This window comes from Pleuronectes platessa, chromosome 16 (genome assembly GCF_947347685.1).
Source record: "Pleuronectes platessa chromosome 16, fPlePla1.1, whole genome shotgun sequence".
In the NCBI taxonomy this organism is placed as follows: domain Eukaryota; kingdom Metazoa; phylum Chordata; class Actinopteri; order Pleuronectiformes; family Pleuronectidae; genus Pleuronectes; species Pleuronectes platessa.
The window spans coordinates 7,059,316-7,076,005 of NC_070641.1; the positions used below are offsets into that span (position 1 = coordinate 7,059,316).

Below are 16,690 nucleotides of genomic sequence, written 5' to 3' on the forward strand. Positions count from 1 at the left end.
AGAGCTCAGGTTACATGCGCTCTCTCTCTTATTCTAAAAGTGGTTATGTGTTTCCTATGGCTTTGATGTTTGACACTGCCTTAAGCATAGAGCAGACAGGACACTGTTATGTGTCCTGTCTGCTTATGATATGTATTCACTTGTAAAAAATCCAAAATAATCATTGTTTGAATAACACCATTTCAGTTCAAAACCAGCAAAGATAAAGTAAATCAACACAAAATCTTTATTTATTCAATTTGTTCTATAAAATCTACTCTCCAATGTCAACGTTAGTGTTTCTCTTCATTAATATTTCTTCACCTGCCTGTTTAATTGTAGGTGTGCCACAGGGCTTGATTCTCGGTCCATTTCTGCTCTGTTACAATACTAGTCTTTTTGATGTGTCTTGTTATGCTGGTAATACACCATCCATATCTCTGAGCAGTCTCCATGAGTATGACTTTTCATACATTTTGCTTTAAACCACAGCCACTGTGCTTCAACCATCACGTCTCTTTCCGGCAAAATGGTGATTAGTGGATGTGAAGAATGGATTAAATGATCAGTTGAAATGAATTGTGGGATAATTCTGAGTATATTTGTGTTTTCTGTATTATGTATTTCAGTTTTTCTGTTAGAAAATATATTCTGTTTTGTGTTATTTATTACATGTATGTTTCAGCACAGTGTATTCAGATGAAATTATAGCAGAGATTGTGATGTTTTGGTTTAAACAACATGACAACAACTCATTGTCACTCCGAGTGAACATGATTTGGTTTGTTCCTCCTGCGAGTGTCGTAGAGCCTGGGTAGTTATATGTGTGTCTTTACAATAATGTCATCCCTGTAAGCATGCATTGATTGTTAGGATTTGAGATTTAAATTGTTAATTGTAATTTTACCGACTGGATGGTTCTTTGTGGGTTGCAAAAATAAACACTTAAAGACCATTTCCTGTAAGAAGTGATCTGGTTTGTGAATTTGCAGAAGCAGAAAGTTTTTCATTTTCTCATAGCAAGTTCCAAACATCACTTTGACATTGTGCCAACATTTGTCCTGGGTTTAAACCAGTTAATCCAAGCAAAGGAGCCTTGGAGGTGAACAGGCAGGTGGTGTTCAAATCCAGGATAAACATGAAGGTCATGATACATTATGAAAACACTGACTTACATATGGTCTATACCCATAAATACACTTAACCACACTCTCTGTTGCTAAATCAACATTATACTTATTATGTCGACTAGACAATTCATCATAGATTAAACATGAAGTGTCGTCTTGCTGAACAGCAGCAAACACAACATTAACACAAGTAACTAATAACAGTTCTTGACAGTACAGAAGGTATATGTAAAAATAGTGCTGGAGGATCATCACCTGTCACTGTTGACACGTGCTTATTACCACTAAAGGATTCGTGGTCTTTTTCAGTGTTGAGCGGGGATTGATAATGCGACTTGATTGACATTTAAATAGCTTGACATTGCCAAGTTTGGAATGTCCGGTTTTCTTTAGCAGCTCGTTCGTCTTGATAAAAGGAGCCTCAGCCTCCTGCTGGCCTTCACTTAGTCTCCCTGTCGCTGGCCACTGGTGAGATCCATCATCCGCACTCCTGACACAGACATCCATCTTTGGAGGAGGCCGAGAACTGTTCATCATTTTTTGTGCCTTTTGATTCAATCCATCTGGGTTTTGCAGACCTGGTAAGTTAGACACAAAATAGAATCAATTTCAATTTGAAGTGATTGGACTAAAGTGGGGCTCATTTTTTTTGCTATTTTGTCTTCAGGTACCAACATGAGCAGTGATGCCGAGATGGCCCAGTACGGGCCGGCGTCCATCTTTCTTCGTAAGCCGGAGAAGGAGAGAGTGGAGGCTCAGAACCGTCCGTTCGATGCCAGAACAGCCTGCTTTGTGCCCGATGCCAAGGAGCTGTATATCAAAGGTGTCATACAGAGCAAAGAAGGGGGCAATGTCACCGTGAAGACTGAGGCTGGGGAGGTAAATATATTTATATTTGTACAATTACTGATAAAGCGGTGTAAACTTTTCAAATATATTTACACTCGAAACAGCGAAAATAATAAATCCTTCGAAGCTGTCATACATTTTTTCATTTTCATTCATTGGGTCCACATTCGACCTCTCAAGAAATCTGGTACATAACAATGAAGCAATAGGTAACATAAAATAACAATTATATAAAAATAAATGTTATAATACAAATAGTAAATACATAATAAATTAATAGAGCAAATCAAATCTGTCTCTACATAAATATATAGGTGTTGAAGGAATATTTTATCATGCCATACTACAACACAGTATTAGGGCTATACTGAAGAAGATAACAAAAACTTTCAAGAATAATAGGAAGTATTTTGTTAGTTGTGAAACTTATACTAAAGTATAACTTAACAAGATGCTCTATATTTCTCATTTTAACGCAGGTGACAGACTGATTTTCTGATATTCCCCCTCTAAACTGACAGGTGGCCTAAAATCTCAGGTGGCCTAAAATCTCATATTTCTTTCCTTCTAAGTGGCCGTAATACTCAGTCCATCCCTTTCATGCACGGAAAAAACGTAATTGGTTACCAAAAAGGTCTGAAGCCTCGGTTAGTCCGTTTAAAAACCGGGACAAAACAAATGCTTATAAAAGACAATATTTAAAAATTTTCCAGGCATAATATGAATAAAAATAATTACATCTCAGTTTTTTATTTATCAACTTTTCTCTAAGCACTTTTTAAACTTGCAAATCATATGATTGAATTGAATATTACATTCACATCTTACATTTAATCCTTTTAAATGTGCCTTTTTTTAAATATTACACTCTATTTGTTCATATTCTGCTTAAATTTCCATGTTGCTGTTCTCATTTTATTTCTTAGACTGTAACAGTCAAGGAGGAAGAATGTTATCCCATGAATCCCCCAAAGTATGACAAGATCGAGGATATGGTCATGATGACCCACCTCAACGAGGCCTCGGTGCTGTTCAACCTCAAAGAACGTTACGCAGCATGGATGATTTATGTGAGTAATGACAGGGATGTATCGATGTGTATAAGTGATCCTCTCTCCCTCACATCATCACATACTCTCTATTCTCCTCTGCAGACCTACTCCGGGCTCTTCTGTGTCACCGTGAACCCGTACAAGGGGCTTCCTGTGTACGAACCAAGGGTTGTGGCGGCCTACAGAGGCAAAAAGCGCATGGAGGCACCACCCCATATTTTCTCTGTCTCTGATAATGCATATCAAAATATGCTAACAGGTAATTAATAATAATGCACCCACTGAGCATTTAACAAAATTACAAAGCATTAAAATCCTCTGATTGTTTTTTAAAACATGACCAATGTTGATTTTCAATACATTTTGATCAGGTTTGTCAGATTTATAGATAAAGTTTCTGTCAGAAATACCACTGACATTTTAAACATACAATTACAATAAACAGTCATTTTTAAACAGTACAATAAATAGAAGCCAGTAAACTTGGATTTACAAATTATTGTAATTTCCACTTTAGACCACTGTGGGTGCTATTTTACAAAAGTTACCAAATCAAAAACACCTAAAAACATAGATTTACCTTTTGAAGATTTCCATAAATTATAATTTCATGAATCCAAAAGGAAGGTGGAGGTTTTGCAAAGCCCTATAAAAATACATATTATTAATATAAGTTCATATTTCTTCATCACTGACAGATCGTGAGAACCAGTCTGTCCTGATTACGTGAGTCTGTAACAATTACGTGAAAGATTTCCCTAAAATGTAATCATTTAAACGAAAAAGTATGTTTTTGAAAATGACCTCAGACTACCTTTGCTATTTGTTCACAGTGGAGAATCTGGTGCAGGAAAGACTGTCAACACCAAACGTGTCATCCAGTATTTTGCGACAATCGCAGTGGCTGGAGGTGTTGACAAGAAAGAGCAGTCATCTGGAAAAATTCAGGTGGAGAAAACAACACAAATCCAACTCATAACAAGATTAAATATAAGAAAAACATGTTATTCTGATTAATCTGTCTGTTGTGTTTTCCAGGGGACACTGGAAGATCAAATCATTTCGGCAAACCCTTTGCTGGAGGCTTTCGGGAATGCCAAGACTGTGAGGAACGACAATTCCTCAAGATTTGTACGTATGATCTCTAATACTAGAAAAAGATATTATATCATATACTGTTTGTTTTAATGTGTAATTTTTCAGATTTTTATATTTCATAGGGTAAATTCATCAGAATTCACTTTGGAACAACAGGGAAACTGGCTTCCGCTGATATTGAAACCTGTAAGTTTGTCTTTCAAAATGAATAATTCTCATTGTATGTAAACTTACAATTGTAAATTTATTGTTATTTGATTTGGAATTTCATTTAGACCTATTGGAGAAGTCAAGAGTGTCGTTCCAGTTGTCTGAGGAGAGGAGTTACCACATTTTCTATCAGATAATGACTGGACACAAACCAGAGCTCATAGGTACAGTGAATCCATTAGATCTTGTATTATAAGTTTGTTCTTTTTACTGTTTGCATGTCATTTTATCTGATTGTCTCTCACAGAAATGCTTCTCATAACAACAAACCCATACGACTTCCCCATGATAAGTCAGGGGCAGATCACCGTGGCCAGCATTGACGACAAAGAGGAGCTTTTGGCCACAGACGTGAGCGTTCTTCTGTCATTTGATTTGACTTGAGGGGATTTAGATGCATTTTATTCGTTTAAATCAATGCTGTTATTTTGATTGAGCAGACCGCCACCGATATATTGGGCTTCACCAATGAGGAGAAACTCTCCATCTACAAACTCACTGGCTCTGTGATACATTTTGGGAACATGAAGTTCAAGCAGAAGCAGAGGGAGGAGCAGGCGGAGCCCGATGGCACCGATGGTGAGACTTTATCCTCGTGTTATTTTGTCTCAGGTAAAGAGATGCAGACCGAATGAATGAAATTGTCTGTTTTTGTCTCTCAGTTGCAGACAAAGTCGCTTTCCTCATGGGCCTGAACTCTGCTGACTTACTGAAAGGCCTTTGCTACCCGAGAGTGAAAGTGGGAAATGAATATGTCACCAAAGGCCAGACAGTACCCCAGGTACACAAAGAGTTATTATGAATTATCCCTACATAGGAAATAATGAAAACATTGAAAACAGTTATCACTGTGATGCTATGTGGCGATGATGTGTTACTGCGGCTGCCTCCCCCAAAGGCTACTGCTTAGACTTTTTAGGGCAAGATGGCAAAATTTGTATCCAGGATATTTGGGCTTCATTTGTGGTCAGTGGGAGTGAGTGGAGACGTGTCGTCCATCTTTAGATACTGCCAACGATTGGTTGGGGCAAAACATAATAACCTTGGTTGACAGTTTGGACAAATATCAGACGAGGAGAACGTTTTTCTCTGTAAGCGTATTATATGTTTTGTTAAGCTTGTTTGCATATCGATCAATGTTTGTGTATCTTGTTTGTGTAACACCTCCGGATCAGGTCACCAATGCAGTTGGTGCTCTGGCAAAGTCTGTTTATGAGAAGATGTTCTTATGGATGGTCATACGAATCAATGAGATGCTGGACACAAAGCAGCCCAGACAGTTTTACATTGGAGTGTTGGACATTGCTGGATTTGAAATATTTGACGTGAGTTTGCAGTGTTAAGTTCAGGAGAGTCAGTTGACATTGATGGTTATCAAGTTTTTGTGGATGTGTCATAAGTTAATAGTAATCTTTGTCTCAGTACAACAGCATGGAGCAACTCTGCATTAATTTCACCAACGAGAAGCTGCAACAGTTTTTCAACCACCACATGTTCGTACTTGAGCAAGAAGAATACAAAAAGGAAGGGATTGATTGGGTGTTCATTGACTTCGGTATGGACCTGGCAGCCTGCATCGAGCTCATTGAAAAGGTAGGATTAATCTCACGCCCAATTTAATATTTGACATAATTTCAAACACAACATCTCACATGCACCTGTGATATATTCAACAGCCGATGGGCATCTTTTCAATCCTTGAAGAGGAGTGTATGTTCCCCAAGGCCTCAGACATGTCCTTTAAGAATAAACTCTATGACCAGCATCTTGGAAAGACGAATGCCTTCCAAAAGCCAAAGGTTGTCAAAGGCAAGCCCGAGGCTCACTTCTCTTTGTTGCACTACGCCGGCACCGTGGACTACAACATCACCGGATGGCTGGAGAAGAACAAAGACCCGCTGAACGAGTCTGTGGTGCAGCTTTACCAGAAGTCGCCAATGAAGCTTCTGGCTTTCTTGTATGCCTCCTTTTCTGGTGCTGAAGGTTAATGCTTTAATTATTAATATCAGTGACAGAAACTAAAATCCTTGAGATAGTCGAAGGATAGCTGTGAATTTTGTCAAGCCAGACTTCATTTGTAAAGGACGACTCATTTTTCTGTTTACTTTGTAGAATCAGGTGGTGATGCTGGAGGTGGAAAAGGAAAGAAAGCTGGAAAGAAGAAGGGAGGCTCCTTTCAAACAGTGTCTGCTGTTTTCAGGGTAGAAATTGCAATGAATATATGTATTTCAGATTTTTGGGCTCAAAATGATCATCCAAGGTGGTGCCTTCATGTAGTTTTCATCTACAGTAAATTCCATTTGTATAATATTAATGGTTGGTTGGATGGTTGAATATATGGGGCAACTAAGTAAGGAGAAAAAAAGAATAAATAAGCTTTGATAAGAAAAATCACTGATATCCTCAAATCAAGGTGCAATGGTAATTATGCATTTGCAGGAAAATCTAGGAAAACTCATGACAAACTTGAGGAGCACTCACCCTCACTTTGTGCGCTGCCTGATTCCAAATGAGGTGAAAACACCAGGTACAGGATCATGAACAACTACTTTATATCTCCAAATTCAAGTGTGATATTCACTTATGCTTCTGGAGTTAATTTCCAGTCAATTCATGTTGATATGTATTCAGGTATCATGGAGAATCACTTGGTCATCCACCAACTACGCTGCAACGGTGTTTTGGAGGGTATCAGGATTTGCAGAAAGGGATTTCCCAGCAGGATCCTTTATGCGGACTTCAAGCAGAGGTAAAGAAAGATAAAATAAATATATATTTATAACTAATACTCGCACTTTCCTCTACACCATTCCAGATTGTGATGATGTATCTGAACAGGTATAGAATCCTCAATGCGAATGCCATCCCAGATGGACAATTCATAGATGGAAAGAAAGCCTCTGAGAAGCTTCTTAGTTCGATTGACCTTGACCACACAGAGTACCGATTTGGTTCTACAAAGGTATGTGGTCATTACCCTCATTTGGGGGATGTTATAAAAGCCTTTGAACCACTGAAAATACTCTTAACGAGCAGCAAAATTATTAATTTTAATGAACTGAATGCAGCATTACAGAACCATGTTGTTGTAGGTCTTCTTCAAAGCTGGTTTACTTGGCACTCTAGAGGAGCTGCGAGATGAGAAACTAGTTTCTCTGGTGACCCAGACTCAGGCACTCTGTCGTGGTGGTCTGATGAGAAAAGAATACAACAATCTGGTTGTAAAAAGGTAATATTATCACCAAAAATACTCTGTATTTGTCAAGGACATTAATAAACCACTAATACCATTGTTGCTGTATATGTGACAGAGATTGCGTCTGGATTCTGCAATACAATTTGCGCTCATTCATGAACGTGAAACACTGGCCATGGATGAAGCTCTTTTTTAAAATAAAGCCACTTCTAAAGAGTGCGGAGTCCGAAAAGGAGATGGCGACCATGAAAGAAGACTTCATCAAGTGCAAGGAGGATCTGTCAAAGTCAGAGTCCAAAAGAAAGGAGATTGAAGAGAAAATGGTTTCTCTGCTACAGGAGAAAAATAACTTCCTCCTTCAAGTACAGGCTGTGAGTATCCAAGCAAATGAAATGAACTGATCTCAGGCAAATCAGTCTCTGAAGGACAGTAAATTAGTGTTGTTGTGTTTTTCTTAGGACTCAGAAAATCTCTGCGATGCAGAGGAGAGATGTGAAGGCTTGATCAAAAGCAAAATCCAGCTTGAGTCCAAACTCAAAGAGGTGACCGAGAGACTGGATGATGAGGAGGAAATAAATGCTGAGTTGACCGCTAAGAAGCGGAAGCTGGAGGACGAATGCTCTGAGCTTAAAAAAGATATTGATGACCTAGAAATGACCCTGGCTAAAGTGGAGAAGGAGAAACATGCCACAGAAAACAAGGTTTGTTATGTCACTTGGACGACTGGTTCTGTTAACCTCCTACTTAATGCTTTATTATAATGGTTGTGGATTTTGGATATATGGATATTTAATATAAATTGATGGAGGTAAGTGCTCGAATGCATGCCAGTCTTGTTTGTTGACTCATGCAAAAACTTCCAAACTGATTTCTATGAAACTTGTTGGAAAGCAGCTGTATAGCTCAGAGAGATAAACTGTTACATTTGTGATCCAGATCAAGGGCTGGATTATTTCACCTTCGTTAAGTTTGTGAGATAGGACATTTTCATTGATTACTCAGGAAATGATTTATGGAACTTGATGAAGAAATCAGGCATGTTTAGGTGAATAAACAAAGTGTGCAATTTGGTGCAAATCCAAATCTGGATCTAGTGAATGTTAATAGAGCGACTGCTGGGCTTTGGCATGAGATATGCACTCTTCTGAATGCCATCTAAGTGCCATTCTAGTTAAAATAATAAGTGGATAACTGTGTAGCCATAAAACATATAACTGTTTTCTGAATTCCTGATAGGATTTGTTTAATTTCAGGCTTATAATTGTATTGCATGGCTATTACCTGTTGCAGGTCAAAAATATAATGGAAGAGCTGGCAGGTCAGGATGAAAACATTGGCAAACTGACCAAGGAGAAGAAAGCTCTTCAAGAAGCTCATCAACAGGCACTGGATGATCTTCAAGTAGAGGAAGACAAAGTCAACTCTCTGACCAAAGCCAAGTCTAAGCTTGAACAACAAGTGGATGATGTGAGTTGCTCACACAGGCATGTACCGACACTGACACTATACTCAACATTTGACGTAACCTTGTACCACCTGTTCTCCAGCTTGAGGGGTCACTGGAGCAGGAAAAGAAGATCCGCATGGACCTTGAAAGAGCCAAGAGAAAGCTTGAGGGAGATCTGAAGCTCACACAGGAATCTCTGATGGATCTGGAAAATGATAAGCAGCAATCTGAGGAGAAAATGAAAAAGTAAAATTTGATAATTGGCAATGTTTGTGAGGGAAATAAGTTTGCTTTGAAACAACTTTTTAATGGTTTTCTTACCCACAGAAAAGAATTTGAGAACGACAAGCTGCTCAGCACAATTGCAGACGAGCAAACAAATAATAACCAGCTTCAAAAGAAGATGAAGGAACTCAATGTAATAAAGCTCTAATTCAATACATTGATCAGATTCATTATTAACAACTCACCCCTCATCATTGAATATTGCGTTTTTTGTTTTAAGGCTCGCATTGAAGAGCTTGAAGAGGAAGTGGAGGCTGAGCGAGCGGTTCGCGCTAAGATCGAGAAACAGAGGTCTGACCTCACCAGGGAGATTGAGGAGATCAGTGAGAGGCTGGAGGAGGCAGGAGGATCCACAACCGCACAGATTGAAATGAACAAGAAGCGTGAAGCCGAGTTCCTCAAGGTTCGTCGTGACCTGGAGGAGTCCACGCTCCACCACGAGGCCACAACCGTTGCACTGCGCAAGAAGCAGGCAGACAGCATGGCCGAGCTCGGAGAGCAGAACGACAACCTCCAGAGAATCAAACAGAAACTGGAGAAGGAAAAGAGCGAATTAAAGATGGAGATTGATGATTTGGCCAGCAATATGGAAACAGTTGCAAAAGCAAAGGTGGGATATATAAATGTGAAATATTTTTTTTGACCATGAGGGTCACTTAGGTCAATTGATTTAATTGCTTGAATGTCTAATTTGTGATGGTGGGATATTTTTACAGATCAACCTGGAGAAGATGTGTCGCTCACTTGAGGATCAGCTAATGGAGCTAAAGACCAAGAGTGATGAAAACACGAGACAAATTTCTGATCTCACCAATCAGAGGTCCCGTTTTCAAACTGAGAATGGTAGTTTTGTCCTTCCCTTTAGTTTATTCATTCAATCAAGACTTTTAATTAAGACGTGATTTCTTGTTTGTCGTCATAGGGGAATTTTCGCGACAAATGGAAGAGAGAGAGAGTCTCATTTCCCAACTGACAAGAGGAAAACAGGGATTCATGACACAGATTGATGAACTGAAACGCCGGATTGAGGAAGAAACAAAGGTAATTAAAGCTCTCACAAAATCGCATCTCTGGTTTCCTTGATCTTTCTTTCTCATGAGCTTCCGCGTCGATGTCCTCCTCCCAGGCTAAGAATGCCCTGGCTCACAGTCTGCAGTCTGCTCGTCATGACTCTGATCTGCTTCGGGAGCAGTATGAGGAAGAGCAGGAGGCCAAAGCTGAGCTGCAGCGGAGTTTGTCAAAGGCGAACACCGAGGTGGCTCTGTGGAGGAACAAGTATGAGACTGACGCCATCCAACGCACCGAGGAGCTTGAGGAGGCAAAGTAATTCAATATTTAGATTGAGATATTTGGCTGATATTTGCTTTAAAGCTGCATTTAGCAGATTGTTATCAAGATCGCATGTTGTTTTATTCTTCTCTCTTACCACTATCATTTGTAATGAAAAAGTCCTAATCATATCTTCCCAGTACCAAACACCAAACAGACAGTGTTAGGCCAGTCGGCCTGTGGACATTAGTTAACTCTTGTTGTTCCTTGTTTCCTGTTATCACTATCGTGTGTTAACTACATAAAATGACAAAATATAAAAAAAATAGGTCAGCTTAAGTGATGCATTAACTGCTTGCTCTTTTGCCACAATGTCGTCATAAGACAAGCAACAACACCAACATATTCTGCTGTCAAAGGGATAGTTCACTGAAAAATGAAAATGCAGTCATTATCTACTCAGTGAAGTGTTGATGGTGGCTCATTCGTCAGACGTAATAAAACAACAGAAAAATACAATTGATAATAATTGTAACCGAAGTAAGAGAAACCATCTTTGAGAACGGTTTATATGACTGCTAACATGGAGGAGTCGAGGTTTATGATTTATACTGCAGCCGGCCACCAGGAGGTGATCAAAGTTTTGGCTTCACTTGTGAGCAGCTGTCATGTCGTCCAATTTCATGTTGTCAATGGTTAATTCAGACACTCTTACGAATCATCTTTATTTGAGCTGTAATGCAGATAATTTATATTTACACGTAATTCTGTTACATGATGTTAGTTTTTTAAAAGCACCATTTTGAAGAGGGGTGTATCCAAAGCTTTAAGGGCTGTTTTTTCTCGCCTTCCTACTAAATTCTCGTTTGTTGTATTCTCACCGACTGTATTTCTTTAAAGGAAAAGGCTTGCCCAGCGTCTCCAAGAGGCAGAAGAGCAAATCGAAGCAGTGAATTCTAAGTGTGCCTCACTGGAGAAAACCAAACAGAGACTTCAGAGTGAAATGGAGGATACCATGGTGGATGTTGAAAAATCCAACAGCTTAGCTGCTACCCTTGACAAGAAGCAGAGAAACTTTGACAAGGTATTTTCTTTGACAATTAAATTCAATACCAAAACGTTTGTTTCTGTTACATCATTAATGATAAAAAACGTTATTAATTAAGATTCTAGCTGAGTGGAAGCAGAAGTTTGAGGAGACTCAGGCAGAGCTTGAAGGTACTCAGAAAGAATCTCGATCTCTGAGCACCGAGCTTTTCAAACTGAAGAACTCATATGAAGAAGCTCTAGATCATCTGGAGACAATGAAGAGGGAGAATAAAAACCTACAACGTGAGTGAAATCTTACTCTGAGGTGAAAAGGTGTTATGTATATTTCAAAACCTCTATAATGTGCCTTCTTTGGAAATGCAGAGGAGATCTCGGACCTGACAGAACAACTTGGAGAGAGTGGGAAGACGGTTCATGAGCTGGAGAAATTCAAGAAGCAAGTGGAAACGGAGAAATATGACATGCACACTGCCCTGGAGGAAGCTGAGGTATCCAATACTGAAAACATAGGCACCCAGTCATATTAAATTGAACACCAGTGCTGGCAGATTTGTTGTCAATTAATAGTAATACAGTTGCATGGTACAAATACGGCAAACAGCCTTACCTTTTTTGTTACTTTTCTGTCAAGACCTCAAAACACTTCTTAACACCACTTTACTTGCGAGCATCATCCATTAACACAGCAAAACAATGTTATTGCTTTACTCAACTGGTCATGAGAAAAAGTACATGTGCAAACTCATTTGTTTTTAAGGCCTCACTGGAACAGGAGGAGTCAAAGATCCTGCGCGTACAAATGGATCTAAACCAGGTGAAGGCTGAAGTGGACAGAAAAGTGGCGGAGAAAGACGAGGAGATCGACCAGATGAAGAGGAACAACCAGAGAGTGATGGAGTCCATGACGGCCACTCTGGACGCTGAGGTGCGGAGCAGGAACGACGCCCTGAGAGTCAAGAAGAAGATGGAGGGAGACCTGAACGAGATGGAGATCCAGCTGAGCCATGCTAACAGGCAGGCGTCTGAGGCCCAGAAACAGCTGAGGACCATTCAAGGGCAACTAAAGGTACAACCACACCATTGTTTCATTCACCGTTGTTCACATCTCTAACCCGTAATATATTCTTGTTAAAAATTTAAAATGAATAGTTTTTCAAATGTATTGTTGCTAAACATTTTGCGGTTTCGGGCAAACGTTATTATCAAGAGGTAGTTCATTTTGGTCATTAGCAGCAAATAGATATTGTAGTCTAATGTAAATCACTCCTCTCATTGCAGCTCCATTATCCATGCTCCACTGCGTTATCTTTTCATTAGCAATACCAATGACAAATAATTATTATTGCCTTGTTGAAATTTTTCTGTTTTATCAATAAACGCTGATGAAAGAGCAAAGAAACAATCGCAGGCAGCAATTTTTTCTAGAACAGTAACAGATTTTTCGCTGATTCTTTAACCTCAGTAGAGCTAACTAGTAAGTCTACCAAAATCTATCTTAACGATGCAATCCAATCAGTCTCTTGTGAGTTTCCTCTCTGAAGCCCCTCAAAGGTTTCATCGACTTACTTTAGAAACAGTGAATGTCTACAAAATTCTATTGCAATGCATCCTTTGCAGAGAAGTTTCAGTCACACCGAGGCAACTTTGGGTTCATTCTCTGGGGTCCATGAAGTTGCTGTGAAAAAATGTCAGTCTGGACCAAACTGGTCAATATGTTGATGATCACCATCACTTAAGATTCATAAACGTAGCAGGCTGTAGAAGCTGCAATGTTAATAGATTGATTAAAACCTAAATTGCTAAAAAGCGAATTAGCAGAAGTCTGTCTGTGTGTGTCAGACCTGCGGTACGCTAGCCGCGACCTGCCTCTCCCCCGATTACAGCCGTGATTATTGGATACAGTCTCCCTCAACGATAAGCGGTTTAGATAATGGAGGTTCAGCGAAAGATTGGGACACTTCCGATTAAGTGGTGATAAAGAAAAGATTGGCTGGTCACCATCAACTTTAGGAACCACCCTCTGGAGATGATAACATTTTTATGTTTTCGTCAAAGTTTGACCTGATGGTCATAAAAGACCTGTGATAGCTGTGATATTATGCTCTGGGCTAATGTGGACAAATTAACTAACCAACCAAACATCAGGCATCGACCTCCTTGGTCTCCTGCCGCAAGCGAGACAGAAAGCACAGCAAAGCAGTCTCAGCATAACCAAGATGCGATGCATTTTCAGGATGCCCAAATCCACTTGGATGACTCCGTCAGAGGGGAGGAGGATATGAAGGAGCAGGTGGCCATGATGGAGCGCAGAACGGCCTTGATGCAGGCAGAGATCGAAGAGCTTCGAGTGGTCGTGGAACAGACGGAGAGGAGCCGCAAAATAGTTGAACAGGAACTGGTTGATGCCAGCGAGAGAGCAGGACTTCTGCACTCTCAGGTAGGTTTCCCTACAAACATTGACATACTGAACAAATCCCTCTGATTTGCATTACCTCTACAACATTTGCGTCATCTTTTGCAGAACATCAGCCTTCTGAACACCAAAAAGAAAATTGAAACGGATGTAACTCGTCTGCACGGTGAGATAGAGGAAGCCGTTCAAGAGGCCAGGAATGCAGAGGAGAAGGCCAAGAAAGCCATTACTGATGTAAGGGGATTTTACAGGCTTCTTCATTTATTCCTTTTTATGAGATTAAAAAATAAATCAGTACTACGGTTGTGGCGCCTTTAGGCTGCCATGATGGCTGAGGAGCTGAGGAAGGAGCAGGACACCAGTGCTCACCTGGAGAGGATGAAGAAGAACGTGGAGGTCACAGTGAAAGACCTACAGCATCGATTAGATGAGGCTGAAAACTTGGCCCTGAAGGGAGGGAAGAAACAGCTTCAGAAGTTGGAGGCAAGAGTATGTATGCTGCCTGTGTCTTCTTACAACTCACAATTATAAACCATGACATAACCCTTCACACATTGAGAGGTGGATAAAAAGAAAAATGCAACAAATGTAAAATCCTATGATCATCTCATGAGTTGGTTGGCCATTTATGTATTTATCATGCGTGAAGTTCAATCAGCTTCTTTGGGATGATAACAGGACTTCAATTACCTGTGGTCGTCAGTGTCAAACGGAATCAGAATCCTATTAATTTAGGTAGGTTGTCCCATTCAAGGAGTTTGCTTTGGTGTTTAAGTGGAAAAATAAGGATAAATGTAAAGCAAATAAATAAAGAGGTGCTGAAAGTACAGAGAGAAAAATAAATAAAAGGAACTTAAAGTACAAGAGTAACATCTGACAAACTATACAATAAAATTTAAAAAAAAAAGAAAAAGGAAAATATATATAACATGTTGATAAGAACTATGTGACATCTGGAAAAAATATCTCCATCAATGATGCTGGTTATTTTCATCATTATTGGATTATTTTATTTTTTCCATAAAATACCTGTTGGAATTTTAAAGAAGCTTAATCTAACATATATAATTGTCCTGCTGTTTTAGAGAAAGAACCAGACCCTAAATGATTAAAGCAGTTACTTGATCATCAAGGCAGTTGCCAGTTAGTTAATGAATTGACTAATTTAGTTTTCATCCTCATCGTGTTTCATGTTGCAGACGTAGAATCAGTTATAAGAAGGCTGCAGCCAAAGTCATGTTTCAGTCTTTCGGAGTTTGTGACTCTTTTGACTCATAAATACAAGTCTCTTATAGTGACATCATCTTTTCTGCTCTCGTTCTCAGGTCCGTGAGCTGGAAAGTGAGCTTGAAGCCGAGCAAAAGCGTTCCTCTGAGTCCATCAAAGGAGTCCGCAAATATGAGAGGAAGGTCAAAGAGGTGACCTATCAGGTAAATCCAAGTTTCTTTATCTTTGTAATCAATGCAGCCTCCTGCCACATGATTATGTTGCTGTCCAAACAAAAGAGTCCTGAAAACAGAATCCTTGAGTGTCCAGTAACCTGAGGGAAATGTGTCTTTGCTCCTTTAAGTCTGAGGAGGACAAGAAAAACATCGCTCGACTGCAAGATTTGGTCGACAAGCTCCAGATCAAAATGAAGGCCTACAAACGAAACGCTGAGGAAGCTGTCAGTGAATTTCAAACCAGTTAAAATAGAAAAATGACTTCAGAGATTTGTTGTGCGATCACCAATACATTAAACATGGTTGATTTCCAGGAGGAGCAGGCTAACGTGCACATGGCAAGATTTAGGAAGGCCCAGCACGAGCTGGAGGAGGCAGAGGAGAGAGCTGACTTGGCCGAATCTCTGGCCAACAAGATGCGAGCCAAGAGCCGAGAAATCGGGACAAAGGTACTGAGCTGCTTATATTTCAAATAAACCTTAAGTACAAGTCTATATAGAGCGAAATATTGTTATTGAGACAGTTCTTACAGTGACAGTTGAGAAGTTAAGGAGTTTTTTTTTTCAGTTTTACTTTCCCCTTTATGCGTTATATATGTTTTTTGGTGAATGTAAACGTTCTGCAAATTTAAAAAGCCCAAAGTCCGCCAAAAATATTCTGCATCATCTTGACGTCACATGATCACCCCACATTTGCATAACACATGACCAGCGGCTAGTCTGTCACGCCACCCTAACCAAGCCAGGTAAAGCAAAAGTAGAGGCTCACATTTCTTACACACGCTGGAGGTGGTTGACCAATGAGAGCAGACTGTGCTTTATTGTGGTGGGGGTCTTAAAGAGACAGGTGCTAAAACCGAATGGGGTGTTTTGGTCAGAGGCTAAAAGGAGGAGCTGCAGCAATGGACAGTATGGGGAACGTGATGTGTTTTCTCAACGTTAGAACATGTAAACCTTTTCAGGTAATAACACAAATTAAAATGATCCACCTGAACATGAGCAGAATATGTGTCCTTTGAACACAAATGAGCGAATACGATTAACAATCTGAGTTTTTGTTCAAGAGTCGTAGAAATGTATACTGCATGAAAAACATGCTTTTTCATAAAATAATATCTATGTGTTTTGATTTTATGATTCACATTGATATAAGTAACATACTGTTATTTTAAGATGATGTATTAATTAACACAGTTTTTATATTCATGTGTTTGCTTCCAGCCTCAAGAGGGACAGGGCGAGTGACGGAATGTGGAACAAGACTTTACCTG

At 39.6% G+C, this 16,690-nt stretch overlaps 1 protein-coding gene across 1 annotated transcript; it reads left to right on the forward strand.

Moving 5' to 3' along the window:
• The first annotated feature begins 1,784 nt into the window (after nucleotides 1-1,784).
• On the forward strand, nucleotides 1,785-15,896 carry LOC128458384 (myosin heavy chain, fast skeletal muscle-like). Its single transcript, XM_053443206.1, has 38 exons — nucleotides 1,785-1,988; nucleotides 2,885-3,028; nucleotides 3,113-3,269; nucleotides 3,709-3,736; nucleotides 3,844-3,958; nucleotides 4,049-4,141; nucleotides 4,231-4,294; nucleotides 4,384-4,482; nucleotides 4,566-4,669; nucleotides 4,759-4,897; nucleotides 4,981-5,099; nucleotides 5,494-5,643; nucleotides 5,741-5,911; nucleotides 5,995-6,301; nucleotides 6,431-6,519; nucleotides 6,758-6,845; nucleotides 6,950-7,067; nucleotides 7,157-7,280; nucleotides 7,411-7,547; nucleotides 7,630-7,885; nucleotides 7,973-8,215; nucleotides 8,805-8,981; nucleotides 9,062-9,207; nucleotides 9,289-9,379; nucleotides 9,467-9,856; nucleotides 9,963-10,089; nucleotides 10,169-10,287; nucleotides 10,373-10,569; nucleotides 11,416-11,599; nucleotides 11,682-11,847; nucleotides 11,929-12,053; nucleotides 12,323-12,631; nucleotides 13,799-14,002; nucleotides 14,087-14,212; nucleotides 14,297-14,467; nucleotides 15,304-15,408; nucleotides 15,549-15,644; nucleotides 15,735-15,896. Exons 1-38 carry the CDS (start codon nucleotides 1,785-1,787, stop codon nucleotides 15,894-15,896), a joined length of 5,844 nt encoding a protein of 1,947 aa, XP_053299181.1.
• The last annotated feature ends 794 nt before the right edge of the window (nucleotides 15,897-16,690 follow it).